General features: G+C 36.7%; 1 protein-coding gene across 3 annotated transcripts; it reads left to right on the top strand.

Moving 5' to 3' along the window:
• Positions 1–2,934: 2,934 nt before the first annotated feature.
• LOC132184165 (Protein phosphatase 2C family protein) lies at positions 2,935–17,440 on the top strand. 3 transcript variants are annotated; one of them, XM_088518247.1, is made up of 11 exons: positions 2,935–3,091; positions 3,214–3,478; positions 3,799–3,907; positions 6,054–6,090; positions 6,225–6,269; positions 6,793–6,845; positions 9,434–9,595; positions 10,525–10,608; positions 16,118–16,207; positions 16,333–16,380; positions 17,006–17,440. In XM_088518247.1, the coding sequence occupies exons 2-11, from the start codon at positions 3,219–3,221 to the stop codon at positions 17,114–17,116; spliced, it is 999 nt and encodes a 332-aa protein (XP_088374373.1). In that variant the 5' UTR covers positions 2,935–3,091; positions 3,214–3,218; the 3' UTR covers positions 17,117–17,440. The 3 variants fall into 3 exon arrangements, with proteins under 3 accessions (XP_088374373.1, XP_088374374.1, XP_088374375.1); XM_088518248.1 differs by lacking the exon at positions 6,054–6,090 and having other exon boundaries at positions 3,799–3,899; XM_088518249.1 differs by lacking the exon at positions 16,118–16,207.
• The last annotated feature ends 1,835 nt before the right edge of the window (positions 17,441–19,275 follow it).

Raw genomic sequence — 19,275 nt, 5'->3', positions numbered from 1 at the left:
ATTTTTGAAAAAACTTGTTTTCCCTCCGCCTACCTATCACATCGATCATTGTCCAATATGAGTAGATGATGTCACTTAGCCCCTAAGCATCGTCGCTAAGCCCAAGAATCACTCGGCATATAAGAGCATTCTCAATGATCTCTTATTTAGCTAAAATTTGGCTTAAAAACTCACTTTTTCTAGTTTTACTTTCTAAATTTTACTATATTCCATTTAAATATAATTTTTATTCCATTGTCATTCATTTTTTATTCTTAAAATAATCACACAAAGCTACAAACCCATAAAGGTGAGAGAGAGAGAAAGTGTGATGGAAAATATAAAAACAAAAAAAATAGAGTAGAGAAAAGATTTTGTTCTTCAAATGTGGGAAGAGGTTTGACAAGCCCTAAAATAAAGAGAGGAATAGAAAATTTGATAGAGCTTGCTTTTTGTAAAACTTAACCGAACTTTGACTAAAAGTGGATTTTAGGGAGTTCATTCACGGTGCTATAAGGCAACACAACCTCAATAGTGGGGAAAACTTTCTCACTCTCTCATACCGGTGCTCTAAGGCAACACAACCTCAATAGTGGGGAAAACTTTCTCACTCTCTCATACCTGAGAAGCAATCACTGCAACCTAACAACAAATTAAGCAAGTGTTCAAATTGCATGAGATGTCAATCCAATAATGCAAGTATATGGTTTCTAAGAAGTAACTCAATCGGTTAAGGATCACGCCTTATGAAGCAAAAGTTACTACTTTAAATCACCTTCCCCTTTTATTCCCCTTATGCGAACATGTCAAAAAAAGAAAAAGAAAAAAAGAATAGGAGTATATGAATTATTTTTTACTTTTATTCATTCGGGTGTTATTCTGGTTTGTTTGAATTATTTATTTAAACAAGAACTTTGAGTATTGTAATGGATTAGATTGTTATATTATTGCCATATAATTTGATAATGTAATTGTGACAATAAGCAATTAGTTTAGCCGTTATATAAAAAAAAATAATAATAATAAAATAAAATAAAAAAATAAAAAAAATCTAAAAATTAATTATGACTGTTATATCATTTTAATTATATAACAATCATATAATAATTTATTAAATAGCATGATTCGATCGTATCTATCATATATGATATTTGTGATACATATTATTTACTACAATGGACGTTTGTAGGGCTGAACAAGCGGTTACGGTCCGCAACCGCCTTGGGTAGTTATCGATTTTTAATAACTGCAACCGCAACCACCTAGGCGGTTAGCGATTATTTTATAATTGGCGGTTAGTAGTTATTCAAACCATAAGCGGTGGTTCCATAACCGTTTTTTTTATATGAGCTTTTGGGCTTTTTAAGTGTTTTGGGCCATTACTGGACCTATTTTTTTTGGCTTATTTTAAACGTTTTGGGCCAAAGTGTTCACAAAAAGTTGAAAAGAACATGCTATTTTTTGGGCTAGGCAATGTTTTTGAATAAGACCTGGCCAAAAATATCACATACCACATTATATTTCACATACATACAGTCATACACGGTCAAAACGGCGTCGTTTTGGATGTTATATTCTAATTATTATTAATATAAAATATATAATACATATATTTATATTATTATATATAAGAGCATTTTCAATGGAAGAGTCAAATGTTACTTTTATCTAAAATAGCTCTTCAAATGTTTAAAAAACCTCTACATTGGATTAACAAAAAAAAAAAGAAAAGTAAAATAGATATTTGATTGGAAGAGTTAAAAAAAAGCTAAATGTAGCAACACTTTTCAATGAAGCTATTTTATTTTTCATTGTTTCTCTCACATGTTTTCTCTTTTTCCCAAATATTTTCCTACTTTTTCTCTTCATGTTCTCTTTTTCCCAAAACATTTCTTACTTTTAATAATATTTTAATAGAATAGATAGAAATATACCTAATCGGATGTAGAGACATTTAAAAATGGTTTAGTTAAACTAGATAAAAACAAGTTTTGAATAGCTATTTTATATAAAAATATGGTTCTTCCTTTGGGAATGCTCTAAGGGTGAGTGGTTAGCGGTTATTATTTGCTTTTCCCTACCACTAAAACCATTAATCACAATAACCGCTTACCAAAGTGGTTAGCAGTTAGCGGTTTGTAGGGTAGTTATAAGAGCTTGGTTTGAATACCCACATTTGTAAAAGAATAATGCTACGCTTACTCACATTTCTTTACACAATTTGTTCACACCTATAAGTTGTTTTTAAAACTATTATTGAATATGAGATATATATTTATTAGATTTTGATCGAATGGTAATTTTAAAAATCATTTAAAATATAAAAAAATTATGTAAACAAAAAGAGTAAGCGTAGAAAAAGAGAACAGGTGCGTTTGGGAGTGCGTTTTTTAAAAAATAATCTGCGATTTAAAACCAAATCGCAATTTTAGGGTGTTTGGGATTGCGATTTTAAAAACGCAAATTTTAAAATCGCAAAAAAAATCTACGATTTCCATAAGTTGATTAGATGGTGCTTATTTGAAAAAAGTGCGAATTTAAAATAAAATCACGATTTTTATTAAAAAGATATTTGGCGCAATAGTTACCTTTTTTAGAACGGGAATGAAAAAAATACCAAGAATACCCACCTAAAATATATTAAAACCCTTCTTTTTTTTTTTCTTCATCATTTCTGTCTTGTTCATCCTTATTGGTAATTTGGTTATGAAACCGCAATTATATGTTAATATTATCCAAACACTCAATTGATAAAAAAAAGTACTTTTAAGTATGTTTTACCAAACGCTTGTGCGAAAAAGTAGCAATTTTAAAAACGTAATTTTTAAAATCGCACTTATTGAAATCGCACTCCCAAACGAGCCTAAGTGTAGCATTCTCACGTGCAGGAATTGAATTTAAACTACAACCAAGGTGGGAAGACAAAAAGAAAAAAGAAAATGTTAATTACTTCTTTATGATGAACAATAATTTTTGAGTATTCAAAGCACAAATACAATCGAAATCGATCCCCCTCCAACGGTTTCATTGACCGCCATTTCTTCATCTTTATAGGCGGGGCCTTTGTCGTCACCCTTACCTTTCACAGAAAAGCCATCCATCTTTCTCCCAGGTTTCTCTATTCTTTCTTTTCTCCCTCCATTACTATATATACATAAATCTTAACTTCGCGGTTTCAATTTTCTCTGTGACTGTAAGAAAACCAACTTTTTCTTGATTTTTATTTGTTTTTAGGTACAATGAGTGAGAACACCAACTCAGTCACTGACAAAGAGAGTCCCAAGGTTGAGCTTAACCCTAACCCTAACCCTAACCAGAACCAGAAGCGCGGAAGCGATTCCGAGGACCAGCCAGATGGCATCGTTGTAAAAAAGGCGAAAAAGGAGGCCTTTTTCGAGATACAAGCGGATGCCGCGGAGGATAAGGGGTCCAGGCACACCATGGAGGATGCTTGGGTGGTGCTTTTGGACGCCGCCGCCGATTCTCCTGGCAAATTGAGGTCCTTCAAATTTTCTTAATTTTTATTTTATTTTTATTTAAGCTGTATCGATCATACATTAGCTTGTGTTGGGATTCAAATGTGTGTATCTGTGCGTATGTGTCTAAATACATATGATTTTCTGCATGCCTCGGCGAATGTGGAGCTTAAATATACTTCAAAATATAATAATTGACTTTGTGTAAGCACTCTCGGGAAGTTTGTTCTTGAATTTAGAGTTGGACCATCATGAAGTTGCTCTAAGTTCCCAGTAATTAGCGCATAATTTAATTTTGGTAGGTATATGAGTTTTATTTTTCTCTTTTTCCCTATTCTGTTAGGTGTGCGCATTTTGCAATCTATGATGGACATGGAGGTCGGTTGGCTGCAGAGTATGCTCAAAAGCACTTACATGCAAATGTTCTTTCAGCTGGATTACCACGTGAGTTGGTGTGTTAGCTTGGTCTAATTTTCATGCATTTTGTGTATTGATGCACTTAGTGTAGAGTAGATTGAGATTATTAACCTGGTTGATTTTTTTGACATTCATTGACTCATCACAACTGGCTAATTCTACTACCATGGTGCTGCTGAAAAAGTTGCTTTCATATTTTATCTATAACTTTTGGTGTTAAAGTTTATTCTGAACTTTTTCCCTCTCTGTCCTTCATTTTCTTTAAATTTTGGCCTTGTGGAAAGCACGTGTCTTCACTTATAGTTGAACTTGAATAGAAGTATTTATTGATCATTTATCACCTCCTCCTCCACTGTGAGGTGGCTCGCGCATTATGGAACGCTATTTTGAGTTGATTTGGGCTTTCCTGGGTTATGCCTAACAATGTGGTGGACTTAATGGCTTGCTGGTGGTTGGGGGGTAATTCAAGGAGTGCGGTTGTCTGGAAGATGGTGCCTCTTTGCCTTATGTGGTGCATATGGAAGGAAAGAAACAATAGGCATTTCGATAATCTTGAGAGGACTTTGGAGGAGCTCAAGTCCTATTTCTTTTCTTCCGTATTCACTTGGACATTTGCTTACTAAGCTCCTTTTGTTATTTGCTATTCAGATTTCCTTTCTCTATTTTCTCCCTAGTCTTAGGCGTTCTCTTGTATACTTCCTATGTACTAGGGCTGTACCCCTCTGCGCTTTTTGATATATACAACATTACTTATATAAAAAAAAAGGTATTTATTGATCATTTATAAGCAAACAGGTTTCTGATATGGGGGCTGTATTTTGTTGAATCTTGAAGTATCTGGCAGCATTTATCTGAAAAAGAATTATCCGACATGATTTTATCATTTGGGGAAATGATTGTGGCGCTATGTGCATGAGAGAGAGGCCTTGTGGAGAGTCGTAGTGGATGCCAAATATGGCAGCTCGGGGGCGGGTGTTGTTCTAATGAGGTTCATGGGTCGTATGGGGTGAGTTTGTGGAAAAATATTAGGACGGGTTGGGAGAGTTTTCTCTTCATTACAGATTTGAGGTGGGAGATGTTGCCAAAATTAGATTATGGCATGACCAGTGGTATGGGGATCAAGACCTTAAGGATATTTTCCCGGATTTGTATAGTATTGCTTGTGTGAAGGATGCTCCTGTGGCAGGCTACTTGGAGTTATCCAATGATTCTCATTAGTGAAATTTAAGTTTTATCGGAGATGCTCATGATTAAAAAAAAAAAAAAAAAAAACTTGTAGAGGCATGGACGTGAAGACAAGTTTTATTGGGATCCCTCCAAGAGAGGGAAGTTTGACGTTAGATCTTTTTATGACGTTTTTTTACCTTATAATAGCACCCGCTTCCCTTGGAAGATCATTTGGCGGAATAAGGCCACCTTGACAGCGGCGTATTTTGCTTGGACAACCACCCTACGGAAGATCTTCACTATGGATGACCTAAGAAAACGACATATTATTATGGTTGACTGGTGTTGTATGTGTAGGAGGAGTGGGGAGCATGTGGATCGTGTTCTTCTATATTATGAGATTGTCAATGCCTTGTGGAGTGTTATTTTCAGTCGTGTTGGATTAGCTTGTCATGTCTAAGAGAGTAATAGACCTTTTTGCTTGTTGCAGAAGGTTGGGAGGCAGTCCTTAGAGTGCAACTATGTGAAAAATGGTTTTGACTTGCCTTTTGAGTGAAAAAATGATAGAAGTATTGAAGACATTGAGAGGAGGGTGACGGAACTTAAGTCTTTCCTCCAAAACTCTTTACCATTGCACGACTGTTTTAGATCTTAATTTGCTTAATTTTCATGATTTTCTTGACTTGTTCTCTTTATTGTAGCTAGATGTTTCTCCTGTATGCTTCCTGTGTACTTGAGTTGTACATTTTGCACTTTTAGTTATATTTCGTTTACTTATAAAAAATGAGTTTATCATTTTTTTTTTCTGGATTATTTTGTCCTCATGTGATGTTATTAATAACCAAAAGAAAGGTAAGAAAGGAAAAAGAAAAGAAACACCAATATGTAATTCTCCTCTATGTTTGCATCTTAGCAACATTCCTGGTCATCTGATTTGCCTGAAAGACTGCAGTTTCATTGTAATTGTTTGTACTCTCTCCTTGATTCATATCTCTGTGTTCAATGGTGTTGCAGTTGGATGTAAAAGCAGCCAAGCGAGCTATACTTGATGGTATTAAATCATTTTACACATCTCTGTTTGATAGTAGCTATCAGTAATTTCCCAGTAAAATTTTATGAGATCCTCTTGCTTATTAGGGGGGTCTTATTTGGATTTTTTTTATTCTTTATTTTTTTCTGATTTAGGTTTTCGAAAAACCGATGAAGCTCTTCTTCAAGAGAGTGCTGCAGGTACAGATGAATACTTAAAACTTAAGCCCTTCAACGTTCTTTCACTAGATACATGACTTATATCTTTAATACATTAAGTCAATTTTTAATCTTTTGAAACGATTTGTCCTTAAAAGTTTAATGTTTTGTAATGTTCTCAGAATAAGGAATAGTCAAAGCAAGGATTCTGCTTTATGAGATTAAATTTGCTATACCTATCTATAGATACATACTGCTGCAACTCAATTTTTAAATTAGAAACAGTATTTAGTAGTTTAGAGAGGTGAGGTGGCCTAACTAGTACCTTTGTTAATTCCCAGTGGCTATGAAGCATCAAATCTGTGGTTAATTAATGTCAGAAAACCCTTTTAGCTTTTTCTCTTGGAGTGAAGTAGAAATTTTTTCAATATTTACACTAAGTTCTAGTAACCAATTAGCTAAATCAATTTGACTAAATACTCTAGTGTACTTTAGGGCCAAAGTTTGTCTAATGTTTAACTTGGTAATTTATTCTTACCTCTTGTGCTTTATACAATTTTATCAGGGGGATGGCAGGATGGTGCCACCGCTGTTTGTGTTTGGGTATTAGGACAAACGGTTAGTTTGCAATTCTTTATCTTCTTTTACTGTTCTGCAATAATTAAAATGACTAAATATAAAATCTTTGTTTCAGATAGTGTTTAGCAAGTTGTCTTTCTTTATGTAAGATATAGTCCTTTGTACTTCATTAAATTGCAAGGACTCATATTTATCCTATGGTTGCTTTGATATAATTATTTATGGTGTATAAAATTATTTTATTATGCCACTATGAGAAGGATTGCTTTTTAAATTTTGCATCATAGTTTGCTTGCATAATCTTTGGTGGGTTTAGTCTTATTTCAATTCGTTGAAAGTCTCTTCTATAATTAAGCCTTTTTCTTAAGTACGATTAAGCATATATTTGACACCACAATTTGGTTTTGAGCACTTCATGTATTTGCTAGTCCAACCCTTCAATATCCTCTAATTTGATGAAACTGAACCCAGTCTGCTTTTTAACCTGGACACGTTTTAATCTGATAAAAGAATTCAGTTTTGTGCTAGTGCCTTTTTTTGGTGTTATATAACGTTTTTGTACAAACTTTGGTGGGTCCCCTTCAAAAGAGTTTTTTTCGTTGTTAGATCCTTCTACAGTGTCTTCTTTCATTTCCCTTGTGAGAATGTTTGGCGGATAAAGGTTCCTTTGAGGGTGGTTTTTTTTGCTTGGTTGGTGGCCTTAGAAAAGATCCTTATCATGAACAATCTAAGGAAACAATATGTCATTGTGGTTGATAGGTGCTGTATGTGTGAAAGGAATGGGGAGTCTTTGAACCATCTTCTTTTCCATTGCGAGGTTGTCGGTGCCTTGTGGGATTTTTTTTTTTTTTTTTCTCCAGTAGATTAGTCGACTTATATGCGTCTTGGTGGATTGTTGGTAGTGCTTGAAGTGCTGTTATGCTGTTATGTAGAAGATGGTGCTTTTATGCCTTTTATGGTGTCTACGGAAGGAAATGAATGACAAAAGTTTTGATGATTGTGAGAGGCCTTTGGAGAAAATTTAGTCTTTATTTTTCTATACTTTGTATCGTTGGACAGTTTGTTTCTCCCTTGGTGATTAGTTATTATGATTTCCTTTTCTTTGTTTTTTTTAAATCTTTGAGCTGGGTGTTTTCTTATGTATACTTTCTGTATATCTGGGGGGCGCTTTATGCTTTTAATGATATATCGATTACTTATAAAAAAAAACTTTTTTGTATGTTCTTTGAATTGTAGCAATGTTTTTCCAACCAAATGGCATTTCCCCCCAATATGGGATGACAGGTGAGTGTACAAGTTATATTACGCATAAAAGAAAGTTGTTTTATTGTGACATAAGACATCCTATTGATGGCAAAAGTGTTCATTGGCATGCAGTGAAACTTGCTTTATACATTGCTTTAATATATTTATAGTACACATTATGATGGCTGATATTTTTATGTAATTTAGTATGATATGTACTTTTTCATACTTCCACTGAGATAGAAGTTTAGGGGTGCCTTACACTTTCAATGAGATTGGCTTATTACTTTAAAAAAAAAAATACTGAGATAAAAATGTTTGCCAGTTGGAAAGAGAACTTAGTCATTGTGAGAAATGTGAAACCTGATGGAAAGAGAGACTTGGTTGTTGTAAGAAATGTGAAACCTGATGGAGAATTCCTCTTTGCATTATGTAGACAATCTAGCGTGGGAGGAGTAATCATGTAGAGCTGAATGGAAACTCACTTTAAATTGTTTTCTTATGCTTATTATTTGATTGGTTGCATGCTTTGAGAAGTTTATGTTGCCATTAATTTTAGGATTTCATGCTCTTTTATTTTAGGGAGAGAGTGTATTATAATGATCTTGTGTAACCCCAAGGGGTTGGCTCAAGTGGTGAAAGTCTTGGACTTTGGTGGCATAATCATCAGGTCTAAGGTTCAAATTCCCTTGAGTATAAACAATTCTTTGGAGCCACACTCTTGGTGAAAGCTAGATTTAATCAATCCGTGTGGTTGGAGTGCATTACACGGGTCCGGGGTGAATACACGAAGTGACCCTTCCTTGGAGGAGGGGAGGGTCCGCATCATAACAAAAAAAAAAAAAAAAAAAATCCTGTATTGATTCTTTCTTCTTTTAATACAGCTTTTATTAAAATAATACTCCAAACTGAAATTCAAGGTTGTAAAGTCTTAATTATCTGCTGTCATCTCAAATGACAAAATTAAAAACATCGTAGCCTAAACATGGGACAGTTTCAAATACAACCATTGATCAAACCCCTTTAAAAGAACGAGAAGGGGAAAAATTATTACTTTGTTCGGTAGTATAATAAAGTGAACCTTGCTCACACTATACTAACTTGCCTCTTTGTTTGACTTCTAGTCAAAATTATCTCAAATATGTAAAGCCTCAACAAATAGAGTTACTGGAGATCACAAACAACTACTGCACTTTCTGGGACCAAAGTTTTTGTGATGATTGTAGACAAGCCTAGTTTTGGGCTCTTAATGAGGCACTCTTTCTCTATCTAGGCTCTCGCTGTGGCATAAAGATGAGAAATGAAAGTTGTTTCTAAGTGTCTTTAGAAAGTTGTTTATGTCATGAATCTCTTAATTGATGATACTGCTGGATGTTGTCTAGGTTTTTGTTGCTAATGTTGGGGATGCAAAAGCAGTGGTAGCACGATCATCTACCGTTGATGGATTACAGAATCAGTTGGATGGTGTAAGTCCACTGAAGGCCATTGTTTTGACTAGGGAACACAAAGCCATCTATCCACAGGAGCGTGCTCGCATTCAGAAGGTAAGGACTGCATGCACACAGATAGGTACAGGCTTCTCAGAAGCAAATGGCAGTACATATATTTAGCAGTAAAGTTGCAGCAATACCCAAAGACAGTTGCAAAAGCTTCTGCATCTTTTGTAGAGAAATTGTTAAATATTTTTGACACCCAAACGCTTTCATTTTTTCCTTTGTTTTTTCAGCCCTCATCTATTATTTTCCAATTAATGTGTATCTCTACTAAGTAAATTGGGCGATTATAGAGTTATGAGATGTGTGCGTTGGTTAAATGACATTTCTTTCCAAATCATATACATATGAATATGGTAGTTTGGCAATACATGGAGAAATCAGATGGATAAGCATCTTTTGACATTTATGTGAGATATACTATCGTATATTTCTTCATTTGAATAAAAAGTCAAAGATATAGGGTTGTTTCCAAATTGATTATGAACAGCTCAGCTTGGCTAGTTGAGAAGCTTTTCACCCTTTATCCTCATTGCTTAGATTTTAAGTGCTCATAACCTGCTTCTAAGATTTACTAAAATAAATTCTGAAGGAAGAATATAATATTCTGGCTAGTTTTTACTCTTAACATTTGTTGTGTATGGATCGTATATCTTACTTTTATTTTTTATATTGGTAAGTGAATAAATTGGCTTATCTATATTCACTTTCATACCTCGAGGGCTGTGATATATTCATACCTGTTATTCTATCCTGTTGGAAATATGAAAAACTAAGTTAAAAGGATAAAAAATGTTCACAAGTGGGCAAAAGGGTGATCCTAAGTTCAACCGTCTGGATGATAATATGATACTTGAAGAGAAGACTGGTTCCAGTCAATACATTGAGAATTGTTACCTATTTATATTTTGTATATGTCTGAATCTACTTTGAACTCCTATTATCTTCTCTTTTGATAACACATGCTTTTGCTATTTCAGGCTGGTGGTACAATAAGTTCAAATGGACGATTACAGGGGCGCCTTGAAGTTTCACGAGCCTTTGGAGATCGTCACTTCAAAAAGGTTTTTAATTTCTCTTCTTAGAAAATTATTTTAATTTTTTTTTGATAAGTAATAATCGGTCTTATTGAAAGCGTAAATGCGCCCCAAAGTACACTGAGAGTATACGAAATGATCACCTAACTAGAAAGGGAAAAGCAACCAAGAAACTCATCGTAACTAATCGACACCGGAAAGACATGCGCAACAATCCAAAGGTACAAAGTATGAAAGCAAGAGGATAATAAGTCTTCCAATGACCCCTCCAAATTTTCAAAACACCTATTATTTCTCTCCCTCCATAAACACCAAAAAAAGCAAGTAGGCACCATCTTCCAAACCGCGGCATTCCCCCTCCTACTCGAAGACCTCCAACAGGCGAGAAAATCAGAAACCCGTCTTGGCATCACCCAAGACAACCCAAACCGACCAAAAAAGGCACTCCACAACACAAAAGCTACCTTGCAATGAAGGAGAAGATGATCTACCGTCTCCTCACTCCTCTTGCACAGACAACATCTGTTCGTCACAATCACATGTCACTTCTTGAGGTTATCTAGGGTCAAAATTTTGCCTAAAGCCGCCGACCACACAAAGAAGATCGCCCTCGGAGGAGCTTGTGTTCGCCACACACTCTTCCAAGGGAATCGCCTCCCTTCGGTACTTGCCAAGGAAACAAAGAGAAGCTTGACCTTGAAACAACCTCTTTTAGAAGAGATCCACCACAACCTATCTTCACACCCTCGTCTCACTCGGGCAGAATGTAACACCTGAAAAAAAGAGACAAATACATCCACTTCCCAATCATGAGCCTCTCTAGAAAAACTAATATTCCACTGATTAGAGCCACCCAGCACCTCCAAATGAACCGCAACTGAGGTGTCCTTTGCACAAGCAATACTGAATAAACCTGGAAAAGCTATCTTGAGAGCTGTATCACCACACCACAAATTATGCCAGAAGCGAACCCTAGTCCCATCCCCCACCTCAATTCGCATAAAGCCTTTGAAAGTGTCCCAACCTTTCCTAATGTTCTTCCATAACCCCACCCCAAAAGTTCATCCCGGCTCCATAGAGCACCACCCTCCCCATAAACTTCCAAACTTCGCATCCACCACAACCCTACACCAAGCATCTCTCTCTGATCCATAACGTCACAACCATTTCCCTAGCAAGGCGTGATTGAATACCATTAAGTTCCTGATACCCAATCCACACTCCTTAATCGGAGTGCAAACCTTCGACCACTTCACCAGGTGGTACTTGAACTCTTCTCTTAGCCCACCCTATAAAAAATCCCGCTGTAGCTTCTCAATGCGCTTAGCAACACTAATCGGAATAGGGAAAAGAGACAAATAGTAAGTAGGCAAGTTGGCGAGAGTGCTCTTGATAAGCGTGACCCTACCACCCTTCGACAAATACAACCTTTTCCAACCGGCCAACCGACGTTCTATCTTCTCGATAACTCTATCCCAAATATGCTTAGCCTTACAAGAGGCCCCCAGTGGTAGACCAAGGTACTTTACGAGCAAAGAGGCAACCCCACACCCTAGAATACCGGCTAACCTGCCCACTTGCTCCACATTCCCCACTAGAATTAACACGGACTTAGCCAAGTTAACCTTCAGATCGGGGGCAGCTTCAAACAACAAAAATAAACTCCGCAAATAGCGTAGCTGGGCGGGTATAACATTGCAAAAAATCAAGGTATCATCAGCAAACAAAAGATGAGATAACGTAATATTACTGACCTTGAAACCTTCTATTAGCCCCCCATTAATTGCCGCCGAAATCATGATGCTGAAGGCTTCCATAACAAAAACAAACAACAGAGGAGATAGGGGGTCACCTTGTCTCAAACCCCTAAAACTGCTAAAAAAACCATTAGGAGAACCATTGCTAGAATTGAGAACCGTATCGAAGAAATGCAATGTTCTATCCAAGAGCACCAAATCCCACCAAATCTACACCTCTTTAGCAAATATAACAAGAAATCCCAATTCACATGATCATAAGCTTTTTCTAGATCCATTTTGCAAATGACCCCTGGCTCCCCAGGTCTCAACCGACTATCAAGGCATTCATTAGCAATCAAGATAGGATCTAGAATCTGCCTACCCTTAATAAAAGCACTTTGTGACTGGGATATGATCTTATCCGGGACTACCTTCAATCTATTTGCTCAAACCTTGGCTATGATTTTGTAGATACCTCCCACAAGGCTAATCAGCCGAAAGTCTTTGAGATTGATAGTGTTGGAAACCTTTGGAATAAGCGAAATGAAAGATGCATTGAGGCTCTACTCGAACATCCCACCTACATGAAATGCACTAAACGCCTTCATAATATCCTCCCTCATAACCTCTCTGCAAGTTTGGAAGAGAGCCATAGAAAACCCATCAGGGCCCGACGCCTTATTGCCATTCATTTTAAACACTACCTTTCTAACCTCATCCTCTTCAAAGTCTCTCTCCAACCAGCTAGCCTCAACCTCCGAAATGGAATCAAAGGAAATACCATCCACCATAGGCCTCCAACGGCATTGCTCAGTAAAAAGATTTTGATAGAACTCAACAATGTGCTCGCTAATCTCGGTCGGATTTGAAGAGGGATTATCTCCAATCATAAGAGTATCTATAGAGTTGTGCCTTCTATTAGAGTTGGCTATGGAGTGAAAGAATTTAGAACACTTATTGCCTTCCTTCAACCACATCATCCTGGATTTTTGCCTCCAACTCACCTCCTCCATAAGGGTGCAATTCTTTAACTCTCGAACCACCTCCGCCTTCCTTGTAACTTCCTCCGCATCCAAGGCTCTACTTTCTTCGTTCACATCTAACAACCGAAGCTCTTCAAAAAGCATCCTCTTATTCCTACCAATGTTGCCAAACACCTCCTCATTCCATGTCTTCAAATTCAACTTTAGGGCCTTGAGCTTGCAAGCAAGAATAAAGCTCGGCGTATCATGGAACACATAGGAATTCCACCATTGTTTCACTAGGGCCACAAAACCTTCCGATTTCAGCCACATATTTTTGAATTTGAACGGCCTTTTACCCTTTGACACATCCCCCAGCTCAAGAATGATTGGGAAATGATTCGAGCATAGGTGGGAAAGCCTCTTCTGCCAAACCCCTGGAAACCAGTCCTCCAACTCTGGGGAAACAAGAAACCGATCTATCCTTGACCACAAGGGGGGATCATTAGAAATCGACCAAGTAAACGAACCCCCAATCAGGGGAAGATCCATTAGCCCTTGTTCAGAAATAAAGTCAGAAAATTCCATCATTGCCGAATCTAGATGAGCTTCACCTGATCTTTTGCTAGGGAACCGAGTGATAGTAAAATCACTCCCAATACACTACGGCATGTTCCACCAACTTATAACTCCAGCCAACTCCTTCCAAAGGAGCCTTCTATCCCTATTGAGTTTCGGACCATAAACCCCAGCAAAAGCCCAAACAAAATGATCCCCAACATTTCTGAAAGACACCGACATGGTGTAAGCCCCCACCCAAACTTCGACCTTCTCCACCACCCTGTTATCCCATATAATCAAAATACCACCCGAAGCCCCGCTAGAGTCTAAACAACACTAATCCACATGACTTCACCCCCATAAGCTACGGACAACATTGCGAGACATACCCTGAATCTTGGTTTCTTGAAGACAAACAATATCTAGCTTCCAATCTCTGAGCATATTACTCACCCTCAAACGTTTGTCCTTCTTGTTCAACCCTTTCACATTCCAAGATAGAATGCTTAGCTTCATAAAGCTACTACATGCCCCCTCCCCTTTCTGTTGCCACGGCTAGAGCTCACACTTGTAGCATAATAATTCACCGAGCACTCCAAATTCCTGTTCTCTCTCCTGCCCTTGGTGCCGCTGCTTGTATTAATAACCATAGCATTATTTCTTCGTTCCTCTTCTAAAAAAGTCAACAGGGCTAGCAATTGCAGTTTATGACCCGTATACGAAATCCCCACATCGGATAAATCTCATTAGCACATTGAATAACCCAATCCGAATAGACCGAAGCACCCCCAGCAATAGGACCATACGTATTCAAAGGAGAAGGCACATCGACATCGCAATGAACCTGAACTTCGTCTCGTGTCTCGACCACCCTGTCTTCCTCTCCAATAGACTGTCCAGGTTCACGTGTCTCCACATCTTCAAAACACTCGAGTCCTAAACTTGTATGGACCCCATTGAGTGGGGGGTAGTAACCAGAATAACCAACAAAGAATCCTTGGTCCGTAGGAATACCCAGCCCATCACTAACCTGTGCACCTTCCTGAATCCCTTCACCAAGAGCCCAAGGCACCAAATCTCTAACTGCGATCACTGGAAATTATTTTGTAGTTTCATAATTCCTTATTTTGTATCTTAGCTCAAAGGATTTTCTTTATTAGATAGGCATTGGCCTCCCCTCCCCCTCTCTCCTTCCTCCCCTTTGCACACATAGGTTCGTATAGGGTGGAGCAGTAGTTGGTATTTAAACATAGTGTGAATACTTTCTTTTCTAGAACTTTTGTCTATAATGCCCTGCCCTGCACCTAGGTTGAATGTGAACTTGCTGTGGAAAGATTTAAAGAAGTGGCAAACTTCTTCAAGCTTGAAGCAATGTTGAAGTGCACATCAATTTTAGTTTCACAATGAATCAAAATATTCTTTATAAAGAATCTGCTGCTCATAGAGTGTTGTTTAGATATATCAAATGGAAGAGAATGGAGTTAATGGTGGAAATAAGTAATTATCAGTGTTCCAGAACCTTGGTTGTTCATTTGAGTGAAACTTTTTTTTGCTCTTTGGGTTTAAATATTTTTTTTATGGGATGGAAGACTTCATTGTCTGGTCCAATCTAGCAGCTCCTGTAGATTTTGAAAAGCCCCCCACATGGATCCAGAAAATATGAATTGTGTAGGCTCCTGCACTGCTCTCTCTCTCTCTCTCTCCCCTCTGCACACATAGGTTCATATAGGGTGGAGCAGTAGTTGGTATTAAAACATAGTGTGAATACTTTCTTTTCTAGAACTTTTGTCTATAATGCCCTGCCGTGCACCTAGGTTGAATGTGAACTTGCTGTGGAAAGATTTAAAGAAGTGGCAAACTTCTTCAAGCTTGAAGAAATGTTGAAGTGCACATCAATTTTAGTTTCACAATGAATCAAAATATTCTTTATAAAGAATCTGCTGCTCATAGAGTGTTGTTTAGATATATCAAATGGAAGAGAATGGAGTTAATGGTGGAAATGAGTAATTGTCGGTGTTAGAACCTTGGTTGTTCATTTGAGTGAAACTGTTTTTTGTTCTTTGGGTTTAAAGATTTTTTTATGGGATGGAAGACTTCATTGTCTGGTCCAATCTAGCAGCTCCTGTAGATTTTGAAAACCCCCCCGGCATGGATCCAGAAAATATGCATTGTGTAGGCTCCTGAACTGCTCTCTCTCTCTCTCTCTCTCTCTCTCCCCACGTCAGAATCCACTTAAACATGTATAATGAATTGGGGAAACTTTGTGAATCGCAGGTGGGGGTTGTTGCAACCCCAGATTTTCATTCTTTTGACCTTACAGACAGAGAGCACTTCATTATTCTTGGTTGTGATGGCCTCTGGGGGGTATGTGTTCAATTTATAGTTCTTCATCTTGACACCTCTAGATTATTATTTTCACTTCAATAGCTAGATCTTCTTATTTCGATTCTACTGTTATTACAGCAAATGATATGTTCATTTTGTTTTAGGTATTTGGACCAAGTGATGCTGTTGATTTTGTTCACAAATTATTGAAGGTAAGATCACACCTTGCATTTTCTTTCAGACAAGTCATTAGTAAAGTGGCATTTTGACTTGCTGTGTAACTTGAATTGGTCTATTGTGTAATTGGTCCCATCTGATTGAGTGGACTTGTTTTTCTTTATGCTTATTTAATATATGGCATATTAGGTTCTATTTCTGACTTCCTTAGATTCTATTTCTTCCTTCTTCCAAGTCTATTTTTCGGACGGTTAATGCAATTTGCATTGGAGATAGAAGTATTTTTGAGTTTATCTTATATAAAATTTGATTATAGGCTTCTCTTTTTCTGTGGAAGGCTGGAAGCCATTCACTGTTCAAAACTGCTTTAAGTGGTTTGACTTGTTTCATCAGTGAACTATCCTGCTAAATACACAGTTTTCCACTGTTTTGGTGGACCACATATCAAGTGGGTGTTGTTGGTCATGATTTGTCCAGCGAAATACTGTTGAAATTATCCGTGAAACTAGGAGCCACATAATTTACAGGGTGGGTTTGAGAAAATGTTTCCTGGAACTGCTTACCATGCATTGTTTCTTGTTCCTAATCCATTTTTGTTATTTAACTCTCAAGTTATTTATGTTTGTTGGTTACTTAGAAGGCTTTACATTTGTCTAACAGGAGGGGTTACCGGTCACTGCAGTATGCCGCCGTCTTGTAAAGGAAGCTGTTCGTGAGCGGCACTGTAAAGACAACTGCACTGCAATTGTCATTGTTTTCAGGCACAAGTAATTCCGAAGGCATGAACTTTGCTCTAGTAGAAATATGTTGCTGGTGGCTGTTGATTGCATTGATGTTTTGTTTCGTCTCCGGTTGTGTAAGTTCCTCAGACTGCTCTTGGTTGTCTATTATTGTCAAATATTTTGATGAGTTGCTCAGTTTTGCATGCTGAGTTGGTAAAATTAGACTTTGGATGCTGTTGAATGAAGCAGATGCCCCACTGTTCAAAAAGTTGAAATATCTAGTGATGTGTTTAATAGTTAAGTTTTTTTCTCTTTAAATGGGTGGTATAATACAATCATTAGATCTTCAAATAATTTGTTGAGATTAACTTAATATCCTGACTGTTGGTATCTAATTCTGCTATTCTTTTGGTGCGCAAAAATGTGCAGGATAAGTGGAATCGTTTGATATAATTCTTGATTTTCAAGTCAAATGTATCCCTCTCTTTCAAGAAAGAGATGCATGCATAGTATTGTCCTTTTTTCTCTTTCGAATCCCTCTCTTTCAAGAAAGAGATGCATGCATAGTATTGTCCTTTTTTCTCTTTCAAATAAGAATGGTTCAGTTAGTTATACATGGTCTGGGTCGGTGATAGAGTTAAAAGTCATCATGTTCAAATTTCTTTATGCTTAGATGGCGGTCAGCAGGGTAGACTCATCAAATTTTATTAGCCAAAAACCACTTTTTTCGCGTTTTAGCTATAAAATTTTTAAAGCTTACTATTTTAGTTATTTCACTTTCACTATAATATTTAAATATTATTTTTATTCTTTGTCTAAACATTTATATTTTTGAATGTTTGTCATTTCCTAAAAGTCATTTATCTTATTCTAACGGTTATATTTTATAAAAATTGTATTTTTCTACCAGTCATATTTTTGTGAATTTGTTTTTTTTTCCTGACCATTATATTTTTAAAAACTTCATCTACAGAGAAGTTGGATTTTGGAACCTTGTTGAGATTTCTTAGTGCGAGCCATAACAACTTAGTGTTGAGAGTGATCAACTGACATTGAAGCTTGCTGAGATTCACTCAAACATGAGTTGTCAATGTTAGCATCTCCCTCTAAAAGATTCATGAACATATTTCCTTGCTCGTAGGAATCCATTCTAAAAGCATATATCAAAACACTTGTCCAAATCAAAGCAGAGTTTTATCTGGCCGAATATAAATATAACCATTCATATCTGTTCTACTGATGGTCAGTATGGCTCATTCACCTTCTATTATCAAAGAAACACAAATACTGGTAATAGCAACATGTTAACTCTACAATGGTAGATGCTATGGTCAATATTACAGTGTCATCCCAAATAATATTTAACGCATAAGATTATCTACAAGATAGATATAAGAAGTTGTAAAATGGTGCGGGCATTGCTACCGAAATTTTTGGAGTACAGGTTAATTGTTAATTGCCACCGAAATAAATGCAGGTAGCCCGTTCATATATCTTGTATATATATATACACATATATATTAATATATTACTAAAAATTAGTTATATAAATTTATGTATATTAGTAGAGCATCTCCAAGAGCTATTTTTCATCTCCAACATAATAACCAAACTTTATAGTTATACAATATAGTAGAGCATACAATATAGTTATATGCTATATTGTATAATATGTCTTATATAGTTATGTATTATATATTTATAGTATAGATAAATGTCTAGATGTTTCAATATTCGGGCTGGAACTCTTTTCGGATTATACATTAAAGAATTATTTAATAGCTTAACTCGAGCTTGAGTTGAGCTCGGCTCGAATAACATTCTCAATGAGTTCAAGCTAGCTTGCTTGAACTTCCGACGAGTTAGTCTTAAATACACATTTCATAGTTTGGCTCGAAACCATCTTTGTAAACAAGGCAGTCTTGAAATCCTAAAAGCTCAACTCGACTCGGCTCGATTAAAACCCTACTTACAACCATTATCAACACAAGTATCAAATTGGGTTTAAAGGCATCAAATTACACAAATCACCATTCTCATAAGTACAGAAATTACTAGAGTCAGAAATCAGCATCAACACAAAAAAAAAAGAGAAATCAATCAAATGGGGTTTAACAACTACAAAAATCCAAACTCAAAATTACCATGCTCGGCCAAACCAGAGAGCGACAGAGAGAGAGAGAGAGGTACTGATAGATCTTGACAGCG

This window comes from Corylus avellana, chromosome 7 (genome assembly GCF_965113065.1).
Source record: "Corylus avellana chromosome 7, dhCorAvel1.hap1.2, whole genome shotgun sequence".
Taxonomy (NCBI): Eukaryota; Viridiplantae; Streptophyta; class Magnoliopsida; order Fagales; family Betulaceae; genus Corylus; species Corylus avellana.
Note: the sequence above shows the minus strand (reverse complement) of the source record. Positions and strands in the feature narration are given on the sequence as shown.

Coding starts and splice junctions, on each gene's coding strand:
- LOC132184165 (XM_088518247.1), top strand. CDS start 3,219: ATGAGTGAGAACACCAACTCAGTCACTGACAAAGAGAGTCCCAAGGTT. Junction 6,091..6,224: donor CAAGCGAGCTATACTTGATG/GTATTAAATCAT, acceptor TTTCTGATTTAG/GTTTTCGAAAAACCGATGAA. Junction 6,846..9,433: donor TTTGGGTATTAGGACAAACG/GTTAGTTTGCAA, acceptor GATGTTGTCTAG/GTTTTTGTTGCTAATGTTGG.